A 27,000-nucleotide genomic window follows, 5' to 3' on the forward strand; every position below is an offset into this window, starting at 1 on the left:
TTCAATGGAAACACCTTCAAACACACGTTAGACTTTGAAAATAAAAAGTAATGGAAACAAAGCCAGAAATTGGGAATTTTCAAACTGATTCAGAACCAGTTTATTGATCTGGATCATATGATGTAATGTATACTGTATAAATGTTGTTAGAGATTAATACTAAACCTTGGGTAAGAATAAAGTGTTGATGGTGTAAATCAGCACTAGTGAAATCACTGCAGCGTTGAATGAAGCCCTCACAACGGGACCTTTTCCTGATCTTTGTGGCGATGCATTATTAGATGCACTGGTGCGTGGGCGCTATCATCGCTCACTTCAGCACTGGGTGTATGTTTTTACCCTGGGGGGGGGGGGGACAGCCCATGTGACAGCCCATGTGACAGCATGATATACAGTAGGAGGAAGGAACACGCTTGATTCACTAAACTAGGCAACAACAGAAGAAGTGAGAGCATGTAGACATTAGACCAGAGATGACACAGCATCTACATATGAATCTTATCTTAAACTACAGCATTGTTAGACGTCAGGGTCTCATTGTTTTCAGATTTACTCATTTCCTCTGAACTTTATTCTCGTTTCTTTATCTTTCCTTGTTTAGATGATTTTAATGACTATTAAACTTCTTACAATAAACTCAACTGCTGTTATTCATTTTACATTTATTTGCTTCAGATGATTTACAAAATGAATATGTAATGCAGAAATCACACTGCTGGTGTGTGTCATTTGTTTAACAAGAAATATATCACGGGAATGTGATATGATCATCTTTAATAACAGCTAACCGCAAAATCACCTTCACATTTTGCATGAACGAGAATAATTTAGTGTAGTTTTTGTGTTTTTAGTGTCATTTATGCATGTGTTTTTTGGAGTAATCTGTGCACTTTTATCTATTTTTGTGTAATTTCTCAGCCTTTTGCATTTTTAGAGACATTTCTATAATTGTCCTATGTGTATTTGTAGTAATTTTTTGTGTTTTTTGTGTAATTTTTGTAATTTCAACTCATTTTGTGTGTTTTTGTAGTGATTTTGTGTTTTGGTGTCATTTATGTGTATTGTTGTTTTGTACTTGTCTTGTGTGTATTTTTATTAATTTTGTTATTTTTCTGTCACTGTTTTGTTGAGTCATTTTGTGAATTCTTGTTGTTATTTAAGACATTTTTGTAATCGTCTTATTATTTGGAATCATTTGTGTATTTTTCTCTCATTTTCTTGTATTTTTCTCAGCCTTTTGTATTTTTGGAGATATTTTTTGGGTCATCCTCAGTGTATTTGTAGTCATTTTGTGTTATTTTTCTGTCATTATGCCTGTTTTTTGGAGTCATTTTGTATATTTTTGCAGTCATTTTATTATTTGTATTCATGTTTTGTGTTTTTTTGGAATAATTTGTGTATTTTTCTCTCGTTTAAGGTATATTTTTTATCAGCCTTTTGTATTTTTGCAGATATTTTGTGTGTTTTTGTTATTTTGTGTTATTTTTCTGTCATTATGCATATTTTTTGGAGTCATTTTGTGAATTTTTGGTGTTGTTTTTGTTTTTGATGTTATGTAATTATGTTCATTGACTTTAGGGGCCACACAGCATTAGGCCAAGGGCCACATATGGCCCCCTGTCTGACTTAGACCATATTCATTCCCTTCCTCACCTTAACAGACCATCGCTCACTGCTCCTGGAAGTCGTCCAAACCAGAGGAAAAGTTGCTTATAAAGTTGCTGTCTGTGAAAATCTCTCAGTATGCGACACTAGACCGCTGAACCATTGATTTAGAACCCTCAGGATAAATCATCGCTCTTATAATCTGTCTTCTTTTCCATTTTCGTTTGTTTTGGGCTGAGTTTTCTATTAGTGCAGCTGCTATACTTGCAGGACACACACACACACACACACACACACACCTGACAATTTACTCGTAATTCATCAGAACAATATTTCCAAGGATAATCTGATTAACCCTCCTATTATCCTTGGGGTCAATTTGACCGCATTCAATGTTTCTTATTTATTTCAGAGTTTATTTGATTTTTTTATTTTTTTTGCTGAATATTTAATGATTTTTCCTAATTTGATGGGTACAATGGATTAGCATAATATTATCATGATGATAACACATATTACATGCATTGGTGTTCCTCTGGGGTCAATTTGACACCAAGCTGTTTTAGCTGATGAGGTTTTGGAACAGCTCTTTCACAGTGAAAGTGACGTAGAGGAGGATGTGTCTGAAGCAGAGGACTTTATAGTGAATAACCCCAAATATGTTACAAAAAAAACATTTATGAGAGGAAAGGGGGGTCACCAACATCAATTAATATTGATTATTCTGTGAGTCATGAATGTGCATTTTGTATTTTAGAGATATTTTTGTAATCGTCCTATTTGTATTTGTAGTAACTGTGTATTTTGTGTGTTTTTGATGTCATTTATGTGTATTGTTGTTGTTTTGTATAGTTTTGTACTTGTCTTGCTTGTATTTTGAGTAATTTTGTGTATTTTTATTGTCCTTTTGTGTATTTTTCTGTCATTATGCCTTTTTTTGGAGTCATTTTGTGTATTCTTGTTGTTATCTTGTATATTTTTGTAGTCATTTTCTTATTTGTATTAATTGTGTGTTTTTTGGAGTCATTTGTGTATTTTTCTCTCATTTTATGTATTTTTGTATGTTTGGAGCTAATTTTGTGGTGGTGATTTAAGTATTCTTAGTAATTGTGTGTGTTTTTGTTGTAATTTCGTGTTATTTTGTGTTATGTTTTTTGGAGTCACTTTGTGTATTCCAATGAATTCTAATTTAAAAGTTTGTCCTGATAGTGGCGCTAGAGAGCAGGTCAAGATTTCATTATTAATGAGTTAATTATGTATTCAACAAATAAACAAAGTGCCAGAAACTGGAGGCAAACAACCCTGGGGTCACATTGACCCCAACAGAAACATTTGTGTCAGTCCGTTACCTTGGGGAAGCTCCTGAAGTACGCTGCCTTCTCATCGGGGTACTTCTCCAGTCGTCGGGGTCCTTTACTGGAGGCCTTTTTAAACACCAACCAACACCTCCGAAATATCTGGAAACACAGAACCACAGCAGGTTTTTTTATGCAACAAAAACCGAGAAAACTGTTCACATTCTCTGCACAGCTCCACACACACCACCAATGACCAAACATTTATCAATAATTCACTTCTGCTTTTTAAAGACAAACCAAACTCTACGTTCACATTATACAAGCTCGGTTATTAACGCGTCAATAAATGAACTCAGAAACCCCTGGAGCAGAAATCAAGCAGCTGCAGCCGTGTGTACACTGGCCAAAATATGGATTTACCTTCAGGCTTTCATTTGTAGAGTAATTAAACTGTGATGATTACACTACTTTACAGTCAAAATGTGCTTTTTTATACCCTTAAAACTCTTTATGATTAAAGCTAAAGCACCTGAATGAAGTCATGATTATTAGTTTTTATCTCTGACTTAGTTTGAAAGTTGATTAAACCTTAATTACTCTGATGAAAGGTTACAATTACGTCTTCAATTACCCATGTTCAATTACAACTCAATTACGATTACGGGGCCTGGCATTTTTTCCAATTACAATTCAATTTACAACTATAATTTTTTCCCTGAAAGTCAATTAAAATGACGTTCTCAATTACTCCACTACACAATTACTGAGCTTTTAATAAATAAGCAAATCCTTCCTCTTGTGTTAGCTTTCTGTTAGCATCTCTAATGCTAACAGAAAGCTGTATAATATGCTAAAAGTATAATATGCTAAAAAATTTTATCTTAGAGTTAAAGTTGATATTAAACTCATTTTAACAATTATTAACTACATATGTTTAAGAACTGTAACATGGTTCCATTGATTTGTGTTTAATTAAAATTGAAATTACAGTTTTTACATAATTTTCATGCATTTACGTGAACTCAATAACAATAACAATTCAATTACAATTACAGCAGCAACAGCTTTTTCAATTACAGTTACGATCATGTCATAATTATAATGAAAGATAAATCATAATATTTTTTGTCCTTTTCCCCTTCAGAACGCACTCAGTACAGTATTTTAAAATGACCAGCATTAAAACATTATCCTTTGAGACTCACACACACTAATGCCTCACTATTGTACATAAATAGTGTATAAATATAGCTCCAACCTTGAAATCCTCACACACATAATGTGTTCTCAAGAGTGTTTACAAAAAAGAAAAAATACTAATAACTTTGTCACAAAGCGTAAAAACTGGAGCTTGTGAATAAAATACTTGTGTTTATATTGTTTTTATTAGTTGACACCTGTGGAATTAGTTTTAATGACTTAACAAATGGAGTTATTACATTTTATTAAATCTTTTAAAGTCATCTTGTAGAAAATATGTATGGTGGCTGATTCGTAAATACAAAAAACACACAAAAGTGAACAAAAAACACAAATTTCACTCATAAATCTTTTGCCTTTTACTAAAGATTTTTGTGCGGAGGAACAACATGAGTCTTTATTCATTTAAATGAAATACAGAGTTTTTTTGGCTGCCTTGTTGTCTTACACACACAAAGTAATGAAATAAAACACGTCCAGTAGGTGGCGATATGCAGCTATTTAAGTTGATTGCAACGCGTCAATAAATAAGAAAGAAAGAAGAAAAAACACAAATGAAAAAAACTAAAGTTGTGGCTTTTGCATTTGTGTTTTTCTCGTTTGCATTTGTTTTTACCATTTGAATTTGGTTCTTTTGGTGTTGTTTTTTGTGTTTTTACCATTTGAATTTGTGTTTTTCCATTTTTATTTGTGTTTTTGCATTTGAATTTGTGTTTTTTTACCATTTGAATTTGTGTTTTTCCATTTTGTTTGTTTTTTTACCATTTGAATTTGTGTTTTTTTACCATTTGAATTTGTGTTTTTTACCATTTGAATTTGTGTTTTACCATTTGCATTCAGTTTTTTCTCATTTGACTTTGTGTTTTTGTATTTGCGAATGGTCTGACACCTACTGTACCTGCCACCGTAAACCTGTCATTATAAAATGTAAAGCTTGTCTTAGTGAAACTGACACTGAGGTGAGAGCACCAGAGAAAGGAAGCTGTAAATGGTTTCTCATCCTTAATATTGTGAAGACGTTCTCTGTCACTACACGTGATGTATGGTTCCCGACCACCGCACGCCTGCAACAGGGAACCATGGCAGTGCTATTCATTTGTTTGCTCAGCTGCTTTATATACTTCATAAAAGGCCCAGTGAGTTCAACTTGGCACTTTGTATAATTGACCAGAGTGGATCCCTCGGTCCTTATCAGCCTCTGTGCACATTAAGTGATGCACACGCCTCCTATAAACACTAAATACAATATAAACAGTGCATCATCACTATATTAACTGTAAATATTTAAACTAAAATGGAAGTATTGAAGAAAAAGGAGATGTAATTTGTCAATCCACACATGGGAAACTTTTAAATAGTGAGGTTCAAACTAACCTAAGAACCCTTTTGGGAGAACGAATTAAAATAATACTGCTCGCCTGCTGCACATAATGTAATTCACTCAAGAAGTTTCTCCGATTAAGTAATTACACCGACACAAAAGTGAATTCACTGAGATAACTTGAGCAGAATAAGAACCAGAGGCTTATCGTGGATGTTCTACACTTTTATATTGTTGAGCTGCTGCGTTTTATTCACAAACTCACACATATTGATTTGTAATTACACACAAGTGACTGAAAATGTCTCTTAGTTTAGTGGGACTTATTTAATGCCTGAACATTGGGGAATGTGTTAAAAACCAATTCACTTCTCTGAGGACATTGTTTTACTTCTGTGTTATATATTATTCTACAAATCACTTCAATAAGGAAAGAAAATCACATGTTTGACACATTCTTTAAACCAGTGGTTTCCAGATGTCTTCAAGAAATGGAATATTTTTCACAATTTAAGCCCATTTTTGCTTATTTTTTACAATTTTCATTCATCTGAATACGTCACAATTAGGGAAAGCTCCCGATTGGTCGATGTGCCGCAATATGCCCCAAAAGTTCAACAATCCCAACTCTAGCGTCGGCTGCGTTGGAGGCGTGTCAAAAGCTTTTGCTACGCGTAAAGCTGAAAACGGAGGCGTGGGACGTACAGGAGGAGCTCTGACACTCCTACGATATACCATAGACTACCATATAATGTCTACGTAAACCTGACGCTGTTGACGCGTGTGGTGTGAACGTGTCATTAGAGTTCAGAAATGTATCTATACTTAGAGTATTTTATATATATTTATTTTGAATTGAATTCATTTGTCTTAATTTATGTAAAAAAATAATTGTACATTTTGACAAACCTTTTATTTTATACAGATGCCTTTGTGGAAAATAAATTTAGTTCCAATTGTGGTAGATTGTGTCTCTTCCTTTCATACATGAGATGTTTACTGTATGCAAGATTTATTACCAACAATAAACATGGGGGTGAAAGTAACTAGTAACTAATATTTAATTAAACTACTTTTTACTTGTACTTGAGAACAATTTCAATCAAGTAACAGTAGTTCTACTTGATTAGGAAATATTAATACATCTAAACTATAAACCACAGAGATGTTTTTCCTGGTGATTTGAATTTAAATCCTCCAGAGTTCATTTTATACTGTATATATATATATAATTTTGGGCTGCTGTGTTATTTGGAGATAAACACAGAACAGCTTTTACATATTCATACATAATGCAGTCATTTTGAAAGCACACCAGTCCACGATAACAGTACGCTAGACATGCCAAATGCTGTTTCCATTTCACCACACACACACACACACACACACACACACACACACACACACACACACACACTGAAATGACCAGTCTAAATATAATCCAAAGCTTCAAGTTCAACAGAGAACAATGGGAGCAATTTATCTTACGTGCAGCCAAAGATCAATGTAGCGTTTGAAGCTAACATGGCGCAGTATGGCTCAGAATAAAAGCAGGCTGTATAGGAAGAGGAAAGTAGAATCTAAACAGAGCTGAGCTGTTAATGCATGAGAGTTTTGTACCATGAACCATAAATCTGTGTCTTTTTCTTTGTGAGGCACAAAGAAAAAAAGCATAAATTGAAACGTGCAAACTGTTGATGAAGACGTCTTTATGGAATAGAGATGGAATCTTCAGTGACAACCATTTGATTTGTTCACCTCGGAGCAAATTGTTTGCTCGAGACAATTTAATATTAATTCAGTTTGGAAAGAATGAGAAAAGAGAGGTTTGCCCTGTCTCACTTTACTCTATGTCACCATGACTACGATCCACATGTATATACAGTACGTATATGTAAATACATGTTTTAAGTTTGTATTTCTTTTTTGATCTTCAATTAATATTTTGTTCAATATTTCTAATATAATTTTTTTGTGAACTTTGTTTACATATTCATTTTCCTCATATATCAAAGAATAATTGTGCATTTTGTGTTTGTTTATTAGTTTATTTGTTAAATTGTTTGCATTTATTGAAAGGGGCGGAGCTCTTATTCAAGCCCTTTGGGCTTCGTTCCCTCCTTGCACCTTAAATGTAGTTTTTTTTAAATGTGTGCTAAATCCATCCATCCATTTTCAGACCCACTTATTCCTGTTTTCAGGGTAACAGGGTGTCCCGGTGCCTGTCTCCGGGTCACACTGGGCACTAGGCGGGGGTACACGAGTCAATAATGGAGATTAAACTCTGTGTTTGATGGTATACATGAATATACAAGTTGTATGTGTAAATATATCTACACCATTGTTTCAGAGCAGTGATTCAACCATAAAAGATGTAGAGAAGCATAATAAGAAATAAAAATCCATCATCTACATTTCCTGGGGCGGTTTCATGTAACTAACACCGCTTTGAAAAAATATGTAATCATGAATAATGTATTTCCTTTTTCTAAGGCCTATTGATCATATTTGCTTTCTGAGGTACAACATACACTGATAACATTGTTCTCACCAGGATTTTTTTACAGCATAGGGGGGTCACGTAAGGACACAAAAACACAAAAACAACTCGGAGGGCCAAATTTAGCGGCCCTCCGAGTTGTTTCTGTTTTTTTGTTCCAGCCTTACTGTACAATTAAATGTTATTTGTTGAATTGGTGAATGTGATGATAAATGTACAGTCATTAGAGTTACTCATGCTAGGTATTTATCCTCCACTAATACATACTCACACACACTGTATAAACAAAAAATAACATTTTATTATACACTAAATGAGGTGTTATGTGGGACCTGCAGTAATATCTGGACTGTTATGGCCACGCCCCCTCACACACACACTCATTAATATTATATTTTTCTATTGTTTTATTTACTTGATTGTTTTTGTTTAGATAATGAAGCACAACAATTATATTGGGGGTTGATTATTGGTTATTAAAGAGTTTAAATAGAGGATTAAAATTACAGTGCAGGTGTGTGTGTGTGTGTGTGTGTCTGTGTGTTCATGGTTGGTTAAAGTGTTTGGTCATGTTTTCTTTAGTCAATATTCTATTTACGCTGCGTGACCACAATCAAGGATTGATGAAGAAATGAAGGGATTTGAGCGTTTTTGCTGATTTATCTTTAGCTTCATTTCACAGCAGAAGAAAAACAAGTGTTTCAAAGGAAGCTCAAGGCTAGAGTTTCCATATTTAAGACCATGAGACAACCAGAGATGTAAAGAGGTCTGATCTATCCATATCAACCAAAATCAATATCTCACTATGATGATGTATGTTATTATAAAGTCTGACCAGAAAAACAATTGTGGGGTAAATGTGCTGATGAAAAATGCCACACAGGCTCGTTTATTAACAGCTGCACAATATGTGTCACTCTGATAAAGGACAGCACGTGTGAGTGAGTTTTAGAGGAAGGTCTGAGTTAGGAGAAGTAGTGAAAGCAGCGATATACAGTACTGCCCAGTCCTAATATATCCTACTCAAGTAGAATTACTTGTGTGATTGAAAGAAAAAGTAAATCATACATAAAAGACATCTGTATAAAAAAGGGTTGTTGTGACTAATATAAACTAATAGATACGTTTCCTTTGATCATTTTAGAACAAAGAAAGAATCATTTTGTCCTACAACTAAACGTCAGAAAAGCAGGTACACATACAGTATTGATTCTATTGTTATTTTACTATTAACGAACGACACCGAGTTCATTTCAGCTGTTGTTAAAACGTTAGCGTTAGCGTAGCACATTGGGTCCATTTGTCAATTGATGATCATTTTAAAACCTTCTCAAATTAGCCCAGATCTGATAAAGCTGATCCTATCAGGACATCCATAAAAACTATACAGGCTTAAATTATGTCACGTGATTAATGATGCGTGAAGTACCTTAAAACACGCCTCAGGGACACATAACAAGATTGGATCAAAGCCATCCTATTAGAGCCCACGCTGTTGTCTGAGAAACCACACGGTTGTAAAAGTCACTGTCCAAACGTCTGCATTTAAAGCTGGTGTAACAGTTAAAAACATCAGTAGTTGTTTAGAGGAAATGTCTGAGAGAAAGTGGGTTCAAAGTGACCAAAAATGGTGAAAAATGTGGTGAAATGGGATTTATTTAAAAAAAAAAAAACAGAAATTGGTTAAAAGTTGCAAATTAGAGTTGGCAAAAATAGACAGAAAAAGTGGAACAATTAGTTTAAACTGACAAATAATGGGCATGACAAATGGTGAATGTGGTTAAATTGGCAAAAACTAAACATGAAATATGGTGAAAAGAGGTTAAAAGTGACAATAATGGGTCACAATATGTGACATTAGGTGGAAAAGTGGTGGAAAAGGTTTATAAGTGTTGAAAATGAAATAAAAACATTGAAATGTGATGGAGAAGTATCAGAAATGAAAGTAATTAGCAAAAATACATTAAAAAAACAGCAAAAAAATGGCAAGAAAAAGTGATGAAAATAGGTTGAAATATGGTGAGTTTGGTGTAGTCACAGAAAAAGGGTAAAAATAAGCAAAAATTGTCTCAAATTGTTCAACAATATTTTCTGGCGACGCCCTCCCAGTGTCTCGCGACCCCAAGGTTGAGAACCTCTGATTTAGAAGGTCAGACATCCTGAAATAAAACACCAACACATTCTCAGTTCAGTGCATTTTCTTCCCAGAACCTGATCAAACGACAGGATGTGTCCTGTGGGGGTCCCCAGGACCCCCCCCATAGTCTAAAGCACTTGTTATTAGGGTGAACTGAGATCTAGTGAATGACGTCTGAAGACATGAAAATGATGACAGCTCGTTTCAGCTAAAAGACGAATCACACACCAGGGTAAAAATAGCAGCTACATTTAGAAGAACTGGTGAATATAGTAACATAATAGTAATACCTCAGGGCACTTCTTCTTCTTCTTCTTCTTCTTCTTCTTCTTCTTCTTCTTCTTCTTCTTCTTCTTCTTCTTCTTCTTCTTCTTCTTCTTCTTCTTCTTCTTCTTCTTCTTCTTCTTCTTCTTCTTCTTCTTCTTCTTCTTCTTCTTCTTCTTCTTCTTCTTCTTCTTCTTCTTCTTCTAAATCTCAAAGAAAACCTATTTGATGGGTTGAACGATGTGAAATGGCTTCGTGACCCCCACAGATTGCAGCCGTACTTAATGCAACACAATCAAAGATAATCCTACACAGCCCTAGTGTGACGGACCACTCCCACTAATAGTCAGATATTTTATAATATTGAAACAAACATTACTAGGGTCTCACATAGAGTGGAAAAAAGACAAATGTAGGGATTAAAAAAGGGAATAGTTAATGTTTTCTTCTCAAACACTGAAACAAAATAGGCCACGGTGTCGTGACCATTTTATTCACACAAGGAGAATAAAATAAAAAATAAATAAAAATAAAATAAAAAAACACATTAAAAGGACTTTGTGAGGTATAGTTTCTCATGATAGAAACATAATATAGTTATTTTGAACCGAAAACATCCCCAAAAAAAAAGAGAAAATGTGGAACATAAGAAATATGTTTTTTACATTTTGTATGTTACTAATAAAACATAAATGATTATGAGACACAGAGCAAAGCTACAATGACCTCATTTATTCATGAAATAACACCAAAGTTTGTGTCTAAAGTAAAAATGAATGAGTCACATAAAGAAACACTGTTTTATATTCCAAGACAGAGTAACATTTATACTGTAAACTAAAACATACAGTAGATAACCCTTCACTACATTGGCCATATTCAAAAAGTATTGATCAGCTCAAACTAAACATTTACAGTGTGACTATTGAATTATTAAGGAACAGTTGATAAAAGATTAAAACATTTTTCAGACCAAAGTGAAATTAAATGGAATGACATTGAATTGACCCAAAGAAGCTTCTAAGCATGAAAGCATCTATACCGTATATATCTGTGTTTTTATTCTGTAACACTTCTAACAGTGTGTGTGTGTGTGTGTGTGTGTGTGTGTGTGTGTGTGTGTGTGTGTGTGTGTGTGTGTGTGTGTGTGTGTGTGTGTGTGTGTGTGTGTGTGTGTGTGTGTGTGTGTGTGTGTGTGTGTGTGAGAGAGAGAGTTCCTCTTCAATCAGTTCTACATAGGACTTGTGGTTCCCCTGGTGATGATGAGGTGATGGACTATGACAGAGTGAGTTCCCAGTGAAACTAATCAATATGAGTCTGTGCTACAGGGCGTCGTCCACCTTTATTATCTGATTTGTTATCCCGTCGGACAGTTGTTAGAGCAGCAATCATTAGAGCGATCACTCCTGAGACTTTGCCCCCCCCCCCCCCCCCCCCCCCCGAACCCCCCGCCCCCACAATTCTAAACTATACAACAATCCACTGTAACAATGGAAAAAATCTACATTATCTACATTATCAGTGACACCACATTCAGTCAGTGATTCTCAACATGTGGCTTTTTATGTCTTCATTTTATTTATCCTTCCCTCAGAAAATCTTCAAAGAGGAAACATTTTTAAATCATAAATTCTTTGGCCATTTTGAAACTTCCTTTGTCCCATTTTTGCCTCTTTTCGAAAAGTTCAGATTTTTTTTGGCTACTTTTTATCAAAATAAGTTAACTTTAGCCCAATAAATACCACTTGTTTCCATTTTTCCACATTTTGCCTCTTTTTGTTCCACATTTTGTCCTTTTTCAAAATTTGTTGCAACATTTTGTCCTTTTTTTAAAAAAAAATTACCACATTTTGCCCTTAATTTTCACAATTTTTGCCACATTTTGCCCTTTTTCAAATTTTTTTCCCCACATTTTGCTCTTTTTTACATTTGTTTGCCACATATTTTGCTCTTTTTTCACAATTACCCATAAAAAGCAACGTAATGACAGTAACGTGAGTACTCTCTGCTAATTACACCACTTCCATCTTTAACTTTCCATATTACACTGATTTATCCTTGTTCTAAACCCCCATTGCTAAACAAAATCTACTTCCTGACACATAGCGAATGTTTGGACATCCCATAATGTAGTCATTTTATCCAAACAAGTTAACTTTAGCCCAATAAATAGCACTTGTTTCCATTTTTCCAAATTTTGCCAGTTTTTGTTCCACATTTTGTCCTTTTTCAAAAAAAAAATTGCCCTTTTCACATTTTCCCCCCAATTTTTTTCCCTTTTTCACAATTTTTTGCCACATTTTGCCCTTTTTCACTATTTTTCTAAAGTGCAACCAAAAACACTGATTTAGAAATTTACTAAAAAAACCTATAATTACCCATAAAAGCAACGTAATGACAGTAACGTGAGTACTTGTAATCCGTTACTGTCACCTCTGCTAATTACACCACTCCCTTCCATCTTTAACTTTCCATATTACACTTATTTATCCTCGTGACCTTATTCTACCCCCCTAATGCTAAACAAAATCTACTTCCTGACACATAGCGGATGTTTGGACATCCCATAATGTAGTCATTTGGCCGTAGCTACAGCTGTTGGCAGCGTGCTAAGCCAGGCGTACACCAGTTAATCATAGATTACCTTATCTGGGCCATTCCAAATCCTCATGTGTAATACAGTGCTACCTCAGCAGCAAGTAATCACATGCACCCCCCATTCACCCCCACCCCGACACATACATACATACTGATACCACACACACACACACACACTCGTTCTTAACTTCCTGCTCTTTCATTGCTCGTCTGTCCTTCTTCTGTCTATTCTTAATAATTAAACATGATCATTAAACGTTCCTGAGCCAAAATACTCTCCATAATCTAATATCACAGTATTACAAACTCCTTTTCTGCACGTGTGAAGGTCTAGGCTGTGTCTGAGCGCTATTACACGCTAATAAAATGAATTTCATTCATAACACGGCATGAAATAAAGTAGACAACATGTTCCTTACTCTGGAAAACAACTGGGTACGGAACACAAATATCTATTTATAATGCTGCTGCTGCTGGTTTTTGTATTATTATCATTATTATTGTATATTTGTATTATTTTTGTATATATTATAATACTGGTGGTAGTTTTTTTTTGTAAATAAAGTACTTTTGATTTTGATTTTGTTTTTTCTATTCTTATTCTTTCATATGGAGGTAGATTTGTGTCTTTACTATTCAATAAAAAAAAAAATGTTTGAGCACTTTTTTTTTCTTTGATTTAATTTTTTTTAAATGTAAATGTTTTTTATTGAATAATAATATTAATCTTCACATTCTTTACATCATTACACGTTTGCAGACAGTCTTAAACTACACTTTAGCCACGAGGTGTGAAATATATTCAAATATCTTTTCAGAATATTTTAATTAATTTGTTCTTTTTAATGCTGGTGTTGTTTGGGTTCTATTGTTTTCGTATATTATTGTATTGTTAATATTGCATATTTGTATTTTTTTGCATATATTATATTAATATTACAGGTGTTTTTCTATTTCTTTTCTTTTTTACTATTATTCTTTTACTCTATTTATTCTTTAAGGGCTTAACGTGGAACTTGTGGACGTTATTTCATCATTTAAAAATCCATGAGTTTGTAACAGAAACAGGTGAAATATCTTTTAAAATATAGTTTCTTTTAAAAAGACAAAACACAAACATCTTGTTTAGTGCCTGTCTAATGCATTATTGATCTAAAAATAATCACTGTTTTATTAGGACTAACGTCACATTTTTTAAAGGAATAAAAACTTTATTTACATTATGAAAAGGTTTCAAACAGACTTAAACAACGCTTTTAAATGAATATAAATAATAATAATGATAATAATAAATAAAATACGTTTCTTGTGTTGTGATTAATGCTGCAGAGAAACGTGACCACTTTTATGCAGTTCTGTGTTTTTTTCAACACTTATATGAAAAAACACGTTTCTCTGAAAAAGAACCTGAGGAAAAAAAATATTCTATTCTTATGCAAATCACTGAGTTGAGAGTAGGAAACACTTTGTGCTATTGTTTCTCATTACTGCAGGGGGACAGGGGAGATGTTTGACCCACACTGGGCATCACAGCCTCCAGCACACTGACATTAGTTAGAATGTCATCATAATAGACCCCCTCAAATACTTTATTTTCTTCTTCCCATTGGTTTAAAAATAGCAGCTAAACTGTTTTTCAAGGAAATATGGGTCAAAGTGTTTATTGAGGTGAAGGACAACAAAGGGTTACAAAGCAATCATAATAATGTACCCAGGGCTGCCCCTCCCTACACTTCAGGAAATAATAAGAATATATTTTTTCAACAATTTGATCCCATTTTTGCTTATTTTTACCCTTTTTTCTCCAACTGCACCAAACTCTCCATATTTAAATCTATTTAAATTACTTGTTTTTACCATATTTTTACTCCTTTTAATGCATTTTTGCTACATTACTCCCATCTGACACTTCTACATCACATTTCAATGTCTTTTCTGCACATTTTTTTCCACTTTCTAGACAATTTCAGCACTTTCACCACTTTTCCACCTAACGTCACATATCTGGACCCATTATATTATCTTTTCACCATATTTCATCATTATTTTTGCCAATTTAACCACATTCATGTCATGGTAGAAGTGTGTACTAACTTACAAGTGTATGAATAATAAGCAATAGTTAACTAGTTACAGTTACAGACACAAAAACAATCATGATAAGTTGGTAAAAGTGTCACTGACGGAGGCTTCCTATTGGCTGCTCAGTCCATCATGAAACATGACAACTAGGGATGTAACGATTCACTCAACTCCCGATACCATTCGATTCACGATACTGGGTTCACGATACAATTCTCTCACGATTTATTTTACAAAATGGGACTGTACATAAATGACTGAAAAATATTCCTTTATTTTTTTGCGAAAAAACTGTATTATTTTCCTTTTATTTTTCATTGTCAAAAGAATCCCTTGATAAACTATTCCAAACAATGCAATTTAACAAAAATAAATAAATCTTGAATGAAATAAATAAAGGAATAATGCAAATGAAGAAGAAGCTTATTAATTTGAATTCTGGTTCTATAGTAAACAATACAAAACTGCATAATAGTCCTTTTTCTTTTTAAAAGTGCAACTGAAAACGTATTTTGTGCCTTAACAATTGGACTTAAAATTTAAAAAAAAACAGTCTGCACTGTATTTACGTCAGATATTTGTTTGGACCAGCAGAGGGCGCTGGTAACCCAGTGGTCGGTTGGCATGCAGATATTCTTGCAGTGAAGAAGAGATGTTATGCTAGCAGTCAGAGCTAATAGAAAAACGTGACTTTTACAGATATTCACGTAATATTACAGATATTCTTTCAGTGCTAAAGGGGTAATGAATCATTTATGAACATGTTTAAGAGAAGAAGGCAGCCAGAAAGAAAGTAGTAGCAGACTCCGCCCGCCGCCAACACTTCTGGATAGCGCCTTCTGCTGGTTACAAAAGTACTGCGATTCAATTTTCACAGCATCGATGTAAACCGTGATACCAATGAATCGATTCTTAACTGCCTTACGATTAATCGTTACATCCCTAATGACAACCAATGAAAACTCAGGATTTTGCTGTAATGTTTAGTTTCTATTTTTTATTTTCCATTGAGCCAAACTATCTAATCTATCTAACTAATCTATACTTACAGACAGTACATTGTTTAATACTTGTCAAGTTAACTACATGTTATTATCTGATCATTTTGTACCAATTATACACTAGGGTTGGGGTGAGTTGGGGGCCCCGGAATCCAAACTCGCTTTGGGGCTCATTTTGGTCTGAACATACTCATCACTAGTACAGATTTATGATCAATCCTGCTTTTTGTTTATCGTGTCAACCCCTTAAGGACACTGCAGTGGTCTTTCTTGCGTGCGTGTGTAAAGCATTTTTATGTGAGGACGATTTTACTTTAAGACATCATCATTATGACAATATTCTGCTCTTTAATCCGTCTCTCATCCAAGCCTCTGTGTATTAGAGCTTTCGTCAGCAATCTTTTATGCACACACACACACACACACACACACACATTTCCATATAATCCTCGTACAAGGCTGAAGCTTTCACAGACAATAACACACGGACAATGAAAATATTCTTCACTGAGACCAACAATATGTTCCAGTTTGTGTCTTTGAGTCGTTTCACTGTGTCTGACTGTGTTTCAGCTCATGTTGCCATGTTGGTGTGTTGCCATGTTGGTGTGTTGTAAATAAACCTCTGCTAACACGTGAGGGAGGGGTTCATGTAAAGAAGAGGAATAATAGAGCTGTATTGCGTAGTTGGGGTCCTGGTAGGAGATGCGGGCGCCGATGCGGGTCAGCAGGTCGTCAAACTGGGCACGGGAGAGACGGAAGTAGCGCTGAAAGCGTCCGAGCTCAGCTCTGGTGAATCCAGAAACGGCGCCGAGAAGCAAATAAAGCCAAGTCACTCTCTGGATAATGTAGAGCTGATGAACGGGAGTCGGAGGGGGCGTGTTCAGCAAGGAACTCTAAACTTTATTCTCCATCCAATCACACTTCTCTATAACCCTCTGACATCACAGTGAGTCACACCTAAATACATCCAACCAGAAACACCATCTTCTCATCACAACAATGTTCTCCACCACTTCACAGTCACTGGTGAATTATGAACGTAACTGATCGCCACAGTATCATCCATTGTATGAACACCACCGGCAACAGAGAAGCCCCTCCCCTAAACGCGCTCTCTTAACATACATGTTTGGACGCTGGTGACAAGCGTCTGATTCAATGAGCACAAGCGTCCAACTAGGGCCGCGAGGCACGATTCTGACGCCACAAACGGGTTTGGTGAGAACGCAGCATAAGTTGTCACAATAAAGTAAAGAAATGTGGGCTATTTTTCATGATAAATTGAGGATAAATCCCCTGACAAGTAGAAAGTGAAGACATTCAGCCTGCGACTCACAGACGATTCAAAGGGAGTTTGTGAACATTTCATGTTAAAAACAAAGGGTTGGATAGAGTTCGTCACATTGTTTTTGTCTCATTTCCCACTGAAGAACACAGCGATTTGGAATAAGTGGCTGTGATTCTTTGTCTCTCAGCATGGAATCACTGAGGAATGTAATTATCACTTTGTACAACAGACGTTTCACTGAAATGAGAGCGAACAATAGGGAACGTTAGCGGAGGGTGAGGGAGGAGGGCTAAACCACTTAGCATTGACCCGAGTATCTCTGAACTTCTGTGTTTGTTATGATCTATTTCAGATTAGCACATGATTGAAACTGTTTCATTTGTTTAAGAAAAGTAGCAATAAAGTCCAACAAAATGCAATTATACAGAAAATGTTCTCATTCCTTCTTTGGCTGTTTTCAGACCAGTTTAGTGCAGGTTTCTGCTCCATTAGACGTCGGAGAAGCTAATAATTTTATTCAGTTTTACTCGACGAGCGACAGGAAAAGCCTTTGATAATACAACAGCTGCTTACTGTATATGGGGCACAAAGGAGACTAATTTCTAGCTCATTGATTGGTCCTTACCGGTTAGTTTACAACTATTGATTTAGAAGCAAAGGACATTATCCATTGTTTCTTCTCAGAGGCTCAAACACATGTACTGTTGTTTTAGAGTTGATAGTTTCATACATTTGTACGACTCTGTTTCATTAAACTTGTTTAATTCGTGAATTAAATGTATTACATTTTCTGATTTGAGGTTAGTTACATTTTGCGATTTTGGGCTTTTATTTTTGGGGGTCCAAGGTTAGAGCAAATATTTTCGAGACCTTTTATTTTGAAGAAATGTTTAATGGTTTGTTTGAATTGTTTCTTATTCCACAACATTGCCTTTTATTTTTTTTTTTAAATCTTATTTCAAAGTTTCAAGCATTTTAACTGAATGGATGTATTTTGATTTATTTTTTTGACTGATTGGTCGATGCTCGCTAACTCAGTACGTCAGTGTAAGCTAATAGCGATGAAGGAGACTGTAATGGTAACTGTAATTAGTGGTCATTCTTCAAAAAGCAAAAATGTTAAATTTTGCGTTAAGATGGAAATAACAATGTCATTAATTTGTTGACGCAATATTTACGGTGCGTTGTTGCATTTAGCATCAACATGAAAAATTACGACAAGACATATATATATATATATATATATATATATATATATATCTTTATGTTTAACAACATTATGCTAAACTACATTTAATTAATTGATTTTTCCCCCTTTTTTTAGTCTAACAATTTGATATTTTTATAGCTCCAAATGAGTAGATAATCATATCCAATAATTCATTGTATTTTTTTATTAAAGGTTTCTTTATGTTAAGAAAGTTTTTTATTAGCTGTTCTTGTTTTACACATCATTCTTCAACTTTTTCCAATTAAAAAAAAAAAAAATGTTGTTTTACATTGTTTTACGACTCTGTAGAGTCATGATTTCATCTACTCTGACCTTTACATGATCCACTCAAAGTTCCACTGCCAACGAAAGCACTATTTTCAGCTAGATTTCCCTTGGCAGACTTTATCTAAAATTCATTCCCTGAACAAATTTTGGGCGAGGAAATATTAAAAGGTGTTTAATGGGGAGGGGGGGGGGAGGGGCTGATCAGGGGGTCATTTTAGTTCATTACAGCGTAAATGAAACAACTCTCACACTATAGCCAGTTGTAGAGTTCAGAAGCTGTGGGCAGGTAACAAACTGTCACACCAGCAACCAAAGGGTTAAACTGTCACCCCCGTACTAATAAAAGAACTCCCCAGTGATGAAAAAGGGAGGAGGGAAGGAGAGAGAAGTCAGCAAACAAGGGGCGTAAACAAGCAAAGACAAACTGGACATCATCTGCTTCATATTTCAGACAAAAAAACAATATAAATCTAAATGTTAAATCTCAATCCAAATAAATGTTAAATCTAAATGTTGAATCTAAATGTAAATATTAAATCTAAATGAAAATGTTAGATCTAAATCTAAATGTAAATGTTAAATCTAAATGTAAATGTTAAAAGTTAAATCTAAATGTAAATGTTAAATCTCAATCTAAAAGTTAAATCTAAATGTAAATGTTAAATTTCAATCTAAAAGTTGAATCTAAATGTAAAAATTAAATCTAAATATTAGATCTAAATGTAAATACAAACGTTAAATTTAAATGAAAATGTTAAATGTTAATGTTAAATCTAAATGTAAATGTTAACTCTAAATCTAAATGTTGAATCTAAATGTAAATGTTAGATGTAAATGTAAATATTCAATCTAAATTTAAATGGTAGATCAAAATCTATATGTTAAATCTAAATGTAAATGTTAAATCTAAACCTACATGTTAAATCTAAATCTACAATTTACACCAAGTGTAAAGCTAAATGTTTAGAAGTTATGCAGAGTGGGCAGGTCAGTGCCTGTCAATCACGAGGTCCCGCCCACACCACTGACTGCAGCTTAGTTAGTACCAAATGTAAAAACTCAGTCACTGTTTCATAGCCGACATGAAAATAAATGTTCTATATCATTGTTAAAAATGTGTACACATCTAAATGTAGATGTTAAATTTAAATGTAAATGTTGAATATAAATCTATATTTGAAATCTAAATCTAGATGTTAAATCTGAATCTAAATGTTAAATCTATATCTAAATGTTATTCTGTCTCCAAGTGTAAAGCTAAATGTAATTCATGTAAAACATGTTCTATATCATTGTTAAAAATTTGTATACATGAAAAATAAATCTGAATGTAAATGTTAAATCTAAATGTAAATGTTAAATCTAAATGTAAATGTTAAATCTAAATGTAACAAACTGTCACCTTCATACTCATAAAAGAACTCCCCCAGAGATAGAAAAGGGGGGAGGGAAGGTGAGAGAAGTGAGCAAACAAGGAGTGTAAACAAGCCTGACATAATCTGCTTTATATTTCAGACAAAAACGCTGAGGTCAGGGGGTTTCTACCAACACATTCATTAAAAAATGAACTAACAATTAGCGTCAATTAAAGCGCCTAATTATGGCAACAGCTGCGCTAATTTACATAATCCAACAATGCCAGCAATCTACAGCAAACACTGTGGAATATTTAATTATTTGTTAAGCAAGGAGAATACTAATGTTTGCCTAAGCAATAAACTGAGTAAATTAAAAACACACACACACACACACACACACAATGAACTGAATGTGCTTAGCAAGTAAACTGATAAAAGTTAACCACGGGCAGAAGACCTCATTAAAGATTGAATTCCAAACATAAAGTTAAAACAAGTTGTTTGAGATCCAAGAACAATATCTTCATCTCATCCCGTAAACGCCGTTAAACTCCAACGTATGACGACTCGTCTCAGGAGGTTTGATGCAATTTCTCAGAATCGAAACGACGGCGACTAAAATGAATTGAGAATTTACTTTGAGAGAGAAAAGCAGACTGATTAATGACAACTCAGTGAATCCATGGCATCGGCAGAGCTCGGATTTCACGTCTGACAAAAGGATAAATTAAAAATAAAACACTATAAAATACATTTAAAATCACTCTTATGTGGTCTCGAATGTTAAAACTTTGAACATTTAGCTCACCTTCCTCATATTTAGCTTACTTTTTTTCATTTGAGACAGAGATTCATGTAAAATAGCATGAATAGCATGTTCTATATCATCTAAATCTAAATGTTAAATCTATATGTAAATGTTAATTCTAAATCTAAATATTAAATCTATATGTAAATGTTAAATCTATATGCAAATGTTAAATCTATATGTAAATGTTAATTCTAAATCTAAATATTAAATCTATATGTAAATGTTAAATCTATATGCAAATGTTAAATCTATATGTAAATGTTAAATATAAATGTTAAATCTAAGTGTAAATGCTAAATCTAAATTTTAAATCACAATCTTAATGTTAAATTTAAATACTGTATAAATGTAAATGTTAAATCTAAATCTAAATTTTAAACTGAGCGAAATAATGCAAAGTGAGCAGATCACCTGTCGACCCCGAGGCCCCGCCCACACCACTGACTGCAGCTCAGTTTGTGGTGTAAAACACTATTTTAAAAAAAATAGAAATCAATCACTTCTATAGGGTGCCGAATGTAAAAACTCAGTCATTGTTTCATCTGTTTGCATAATTTCTAAACATTTAGCTTCGGCGACTGAATTAACATTTAGATTCATTATTTAGATATAGATTTAACATTTCTAATTAGATTTAACATTTCTAATTAGATTTAACATTTAGATTTAACAATTATAATTAGATTTAACATTTAGATATAGATTTAGCATTTAGATTTAGATTTAATATTTATAATTAGATTTAACATTTAGATTTAGATTTAGCATTCAAATTTAACATCTAACATTTGGATTTTTATTTAACATCTAACATTTAGATTTAAATTTGACATTTAGATTTAGCATTTAGATTTAGATTTAACATTTAGATTTAAATTTGATATTTAGATTTAGCATTTAGATATAGATTTAACATTTAGATTTAGATTTGTTTTTCATGTGTACACATGTGTTAATGAATTTCTGAGCTAAAAGTTCAAAATATGTCGGCTATGAAACAGTGATTACTTCAGATAACATTAATTTACACGCAGACACACACACATTCACCAATGCATATAAACACACACATATTATATTTATATATATATATATATATTGTGCGAACATGCAAAGACTGCAGAGTGGAGCCCCGAGGGCAGGTCCACTGATTAATGAAGGGAGAGAGCAGAGAGAAGGATGAAGCAGGAGTGTTAATGGAGCTATGATAGATTCACCCTGACCTTCTGTTTTATAGGTGAGTCTCCAGTGTGTCGACCAAACACAGAAAACACAGGACTTCAGAGAAGCGTGACGCCACGGCCAGGCTTAGCAGGTGAAATATGAGGATTGGACAGACTTGGATATGAAAGCCATGAAACACTCTCACTGGTTCAAATCACCAAGCCAACAATATTGAGCCAATAATTTAACTGCGACTGAACATTAATTCAATGCTGTGATTCTTTTCTAAATCTGCTACGGGATGGAAAATCCACTACAAAATACTTTACTCTCCAGCGTTATTGAGAACAAAACTTGATTTTCTTGTGAAAGTGCGGAGAGAGAAATGCTATGGGCTACAGGGGAATGATAGCGGTGACAGCACTAGGGGCAGTTCTGCAGAACACCATTTATTTCTATGGCCACGAGCAGATCTCAGTGATGTAGAGGGATAGTTTAGAAATAGTAATAAAAAAGAAATGGGGCCAAAAATACATTTGAGTTTTAAAGAAAACCAGCAGATTGCTAAAGTCAAGTATTAGAAACGACAGATGATACGCCAACAAATCTAACAAGATTTTAAATCAAGTTAGACAGCATTGTGTCAGGGATGTTCACACTGATGTTTGTTTACTTCAAACACAACATGGTTTTTTTTTTAGTAATATGGATGTTTTGTTTTGGGTTTTTTTTTTACATAGAGGAGAAAATCTAAAATAAAGGAGGAAAAAACACCCAGGTGGCGCTGAGAGACCGAGGGCCAAAAAGTCACTCATGTCACTAAACACTGCCAGCGCTGCTGGGGTGGGGGCCGAGAGACGAGCAAGGAGGGGCCAACTGAGCATTGGTGTAAATAAAGTGACAAAAAATAAGTAACAGGGAGCATAAAATGGTCCAAAAGTGGCAAAAACGTGACAAGAAAAGAGTGAAAAGTCACTAAAATGGGCCAAAAGCAGCCAAGAGTGGCCAAAAAAAAGAAGCTTGAATCTGCAAAATGTGGCAAACAATAGTGAAAAAGGGCAAAAATGTGGAACAAAAAGTAGGGGGAAAAGGAAACAGTGTTTATTGGAAAGGAAAGATATTTATTGGGCAAACTATAGCTTATTTGGATGAAAAGTGGCAAAAAAAATCATTAAAGAAAGGACAAAAAATGGATAAAAGTGTTAAAAAAGTAGGAAAAAGGCAGATTTATTGTCAAAAGATAACTGAAGTCTGAAAAAAGTGTCAAAAATATTGAAAAATGGTCAAATAAATAGGTATATAGGGTTAAAAAGTTTCCTGATTTTAAGGTTTTCTAATGGAATAATAGTAAAAATTAAGACATGGTTTTGCAATAGAGGCTCATAAACAGCATCTTGCATCGAGACCCCACAAAGCTAGAAATGAGTCAGTTAGATTTTTCTTGAGTTGTGATGTCATAACGTGGGAACTCCTCCTCCTGACAATCCTGGCTCCTCCTACCCTACATAAGAATGTAAGCTCCTCCCTCTCAAACTACTTCAAGAGATAAAACAAACGCTGTGGTTTAATATATATGTAAAGCTACTTACACAAAATGTGTTCTCTGCAGTTAACCCCTCCCTGAGGAGCAGGGAGGAGTTACAATTAGTTCCATTTTTAGTAGGGGTGTCACTTTAACGCGTTAATTGGGATTCATTAATTACAGGAAAAATTAAAACACAAAAAATTAATCGCGTTAATTGCTTCTTTTTTTTGCACCGCAAACAGTGCGGAACCTTTCTCCATTGCACGCGTTCCCAGTATACCCATAAATACTGACGCACCGGCTACAACGATAGAAGCTGAGGAGTCTGAAGAGTCTTTGAGCGCATTCATTTAAGTAAAAAAAAAAAACCAGCAGATGGAAAACTAAAGCCCAGTTGTGTGCAAATTCTGCAAGAAAGAGTTTGTGGATCAGCGGAGCGCTCCCACCTCAATGCTAACTATGTAGCAGCTAGCACAGACAGCGGTCCTTCAGACGGTACTCTCGATTGAGTAGTTAGTACACACTGGACACTCAGACAGGGTTCAGAGCCAAAATGAATAAATCCATGAGTGACCTATGAACGAAGTCAGTGGATAAATGATTGTAGTGGACCAATATCGGTGGTTGAGGATGAGGGCGGGGCTACTACTACAACTAGAAGTGACTTAATTTTGTGATGAACAATGTTATTTTTGATGTGCTAATTTACAGCACTGTGATTTATGGGACTGTTATATTTATTTTATATTATCTGAAGGAAAAAAAAAAGCAACAAGTTCAGTGTTTATTAATTGTATTGATCATAAAAGTGTTCTTACTTTTGATGATGTGCTAACTTATAGCACGACACATGAACCTGATGTTTTATTTCATTTCTACTTTCTATTATTTGTAGATCGATTAAAGTACACATCAATATTTCCGCTGATGGTCTAAACTAAAGGTGTCAGCGTTCCTTCATAGTCTCACATACAGAGGAACTGAATACATGACTTTATTAAGCCACTTTGTGATATACTATTCTTTTGATCTGTCACAATAATGTCATTTATATTCAAATACCTCAAGTTGAGGTGACATTAAAAAAGAATATAATTAGATTAATTAATCACAGAGCATGATTAATTAATCGCACATCTGATCTGCCGTGTTTGTGACCCAATGTGACTCAGCGGTTGGACAGAACAGTGAACTATCTCCTTGAATGGACTATTAATGTAATCAGTAGTGGAGAGGAGGAGGAGAAAGCCACGTAGCAGCTCCAGTGAGTGTTTGAAACAGCTGATTGACTCCACTGCTGCTGCTGCCGCCGCCGCACACACCCTGCAACAGTGTTTGTCTGACTCACAATCACAATAGTCTCTTAAATATCCATGTGTTTTACTGTAATGTGCAGTTTTTTGGGCTAAAAACAATAACAAGAGTGTGTGGATAGCAAAAGAAAATCGCTAGTGATCAGCTGTTGTGTGGAGTCGGCGTCTATAAACACACCCACTCATGAAAATGCATAAGTAGGCCCAAAAACATCCTGTTTGTAGAACTGCTCAGAAAGTCCATTTTTGGAGGCTAAAACTCTGGAAAACAGGTGAGTTTGGGAAAATAAACCTCAAATACTAGTTGTTGTGGTTCTTAGAACAAATTCACCTTATGAATACAGGTCTTGTCTAGTTATTATTATAATTAAAAATAACAACAATCAATCAGGATAAATCTACAAGTGAGTTTCAGGCAGAGATTTATTTGTGAAAGTGACTAGCGTAAATATACATATATATAAAAGGCCCATTTTTCATGGTGAATAATGATGGTCAGCCTGTTTATTCCTATATCCTGTGAGAGACATTATTCATCAGGGCCAATCAGAGTTGGTGATTTGTCTTAAGGTCTTTGTCTGATGAAAAGAAAGGGAAACGACCACAATATAAAGCTGCAAACATCCATCAGAAGGAGGTAGAGTTCTACAAACACAATCACAGAGTAGTAGACTATTTAATATTCACCGTCTGGCTTCAGTTTAAATATCAATTTGGCCATCGGAGAGCTGGAACGGGGCTAATTCTGCCTGCTGCGTGTCTGAAACCAACGATTTGCTAAATTGATTTAATCTGATTTCACTGCACGTTTTAGTAGCTTCTAAGCTAACACTCTTCCACAGGCTAAGTGTGTATTTTCCACGCTCCGCTGACGTGTACAGTTGTGGACAGCCTGTCATTGTTAATAGTGAAGTGCATGGACGTGGTGAGATAATATCTTTAATGGCTGTGCCATCGTGGACAATAGACACATTGTTCTGTGCTGCTTTGCTTTTGGCGACCATTGGAGCGCCAATAAGACAGGACACAGTCACATGACATGTCCACATAAAGGCCAATATGTGTGTGTTTAAAACTGTAGAGGATTCATTCAAGGATTACATTTGCAAATGTAAAGTTTTTTCTCAGTAACAGCTCTCGACAACAATCGGAATTACTGTTTAAATGTGATAATGGAATAGAGGAGTTTTATTGATCCAGTTGTGGGGAAATTTACTGTCATTACAGCTCAGATAAAGTGTAAGAAAAAAAACAGAAAACAACACACAGAAAACCCCAAAAACACCCAAAGAATAGTGCAATGAAGATTAGAGGCTACATATAAATATAAATATAAAATATTGATAGAAAAATAATCAGTATTTATTAAACCTAGAGGGGTAATTAAAACATATTAAAAAAACAACACTAATAATAATTATTATACACACAGAAAAAAGGAGCAAGACTACACAAATAAATGTGCAAATGAACGATAAGGTGCAAAAATATTAAAAATAATAATGAACACAAATTATTAAAGTATATACACATATGTAAACAGGTTGTTTAGGTCTATGGTAGGCCAGTTGTGGTGAAAAAATATATAAAAAGTATTAAGAATACAGATATATATTCTTATCCAATATTAATATATGCAAGGAGAGATGCCTGATATAATATCACATAATATAATATTATGCATATCATCCTTCAAAATGAAAGGCTTTATATTTATGTGATTGTCATTTCTCTAACAATGGCTTATTGCTGGTGTGAGTGTGGTGTCACGTAATCACCCTCATTGATCACAGCTGCTGCATGTAATCAATACCTCCTGGTGACACCTGGGCTCAGGTTGAAAAAGCTTGGCCTGGTAGTGGTTCTGCCTTTAACCCTCATTCATGTGTCAGACTCCAAAGTCTCGACTATGATCACATGCTCATAGTTGTTCATCCATCAAAGGGCGTGTCTGAGGCTTTCATCATGGGAGTATTTTTGAAAATACGCAATTTGTGAAGTGGGACTTGATTAAAAATTTAATCTAATTAATTA

The 27,000-nt window shown here is 34.5% G+C and overlaps 1 protein-coding gene across 1 annotated transcript in view; it reads right to left on the bottom strand.

Moving 5' to 3' along the window:
• Window positions 1–27,000, bottom strand: part of dok6 (docking protein 6) — a 60,952-nt gene that overhangs the window by 22,391 nt on the left and 11,561 nt on the right. Inside the window, exon 2 of the mRNA XM_028434881.1 lies at window positions 2,955–3,062. Within this exon, the coding sequence (XP_028290682.1) occupies window positions 2,955–3,062 (108 nt within the window). The remainder of the gene's footprint in view (window positions 1–2,954; window positions 3,063–27,000) is intronic.

This window comes from Gouania willdenowi, chromosome 20 (assembly GCF_900634775.1).
Source record: "Gouania willdenowi chromosome 20, fGouWil2.1, whole genome shotgun sequence".
NCBI lineage: Eukaryota > Metazoa > Chordata > Actinopteri > Blenniiformes > Gobiesocidae > Gouania > Gouania willdenowi.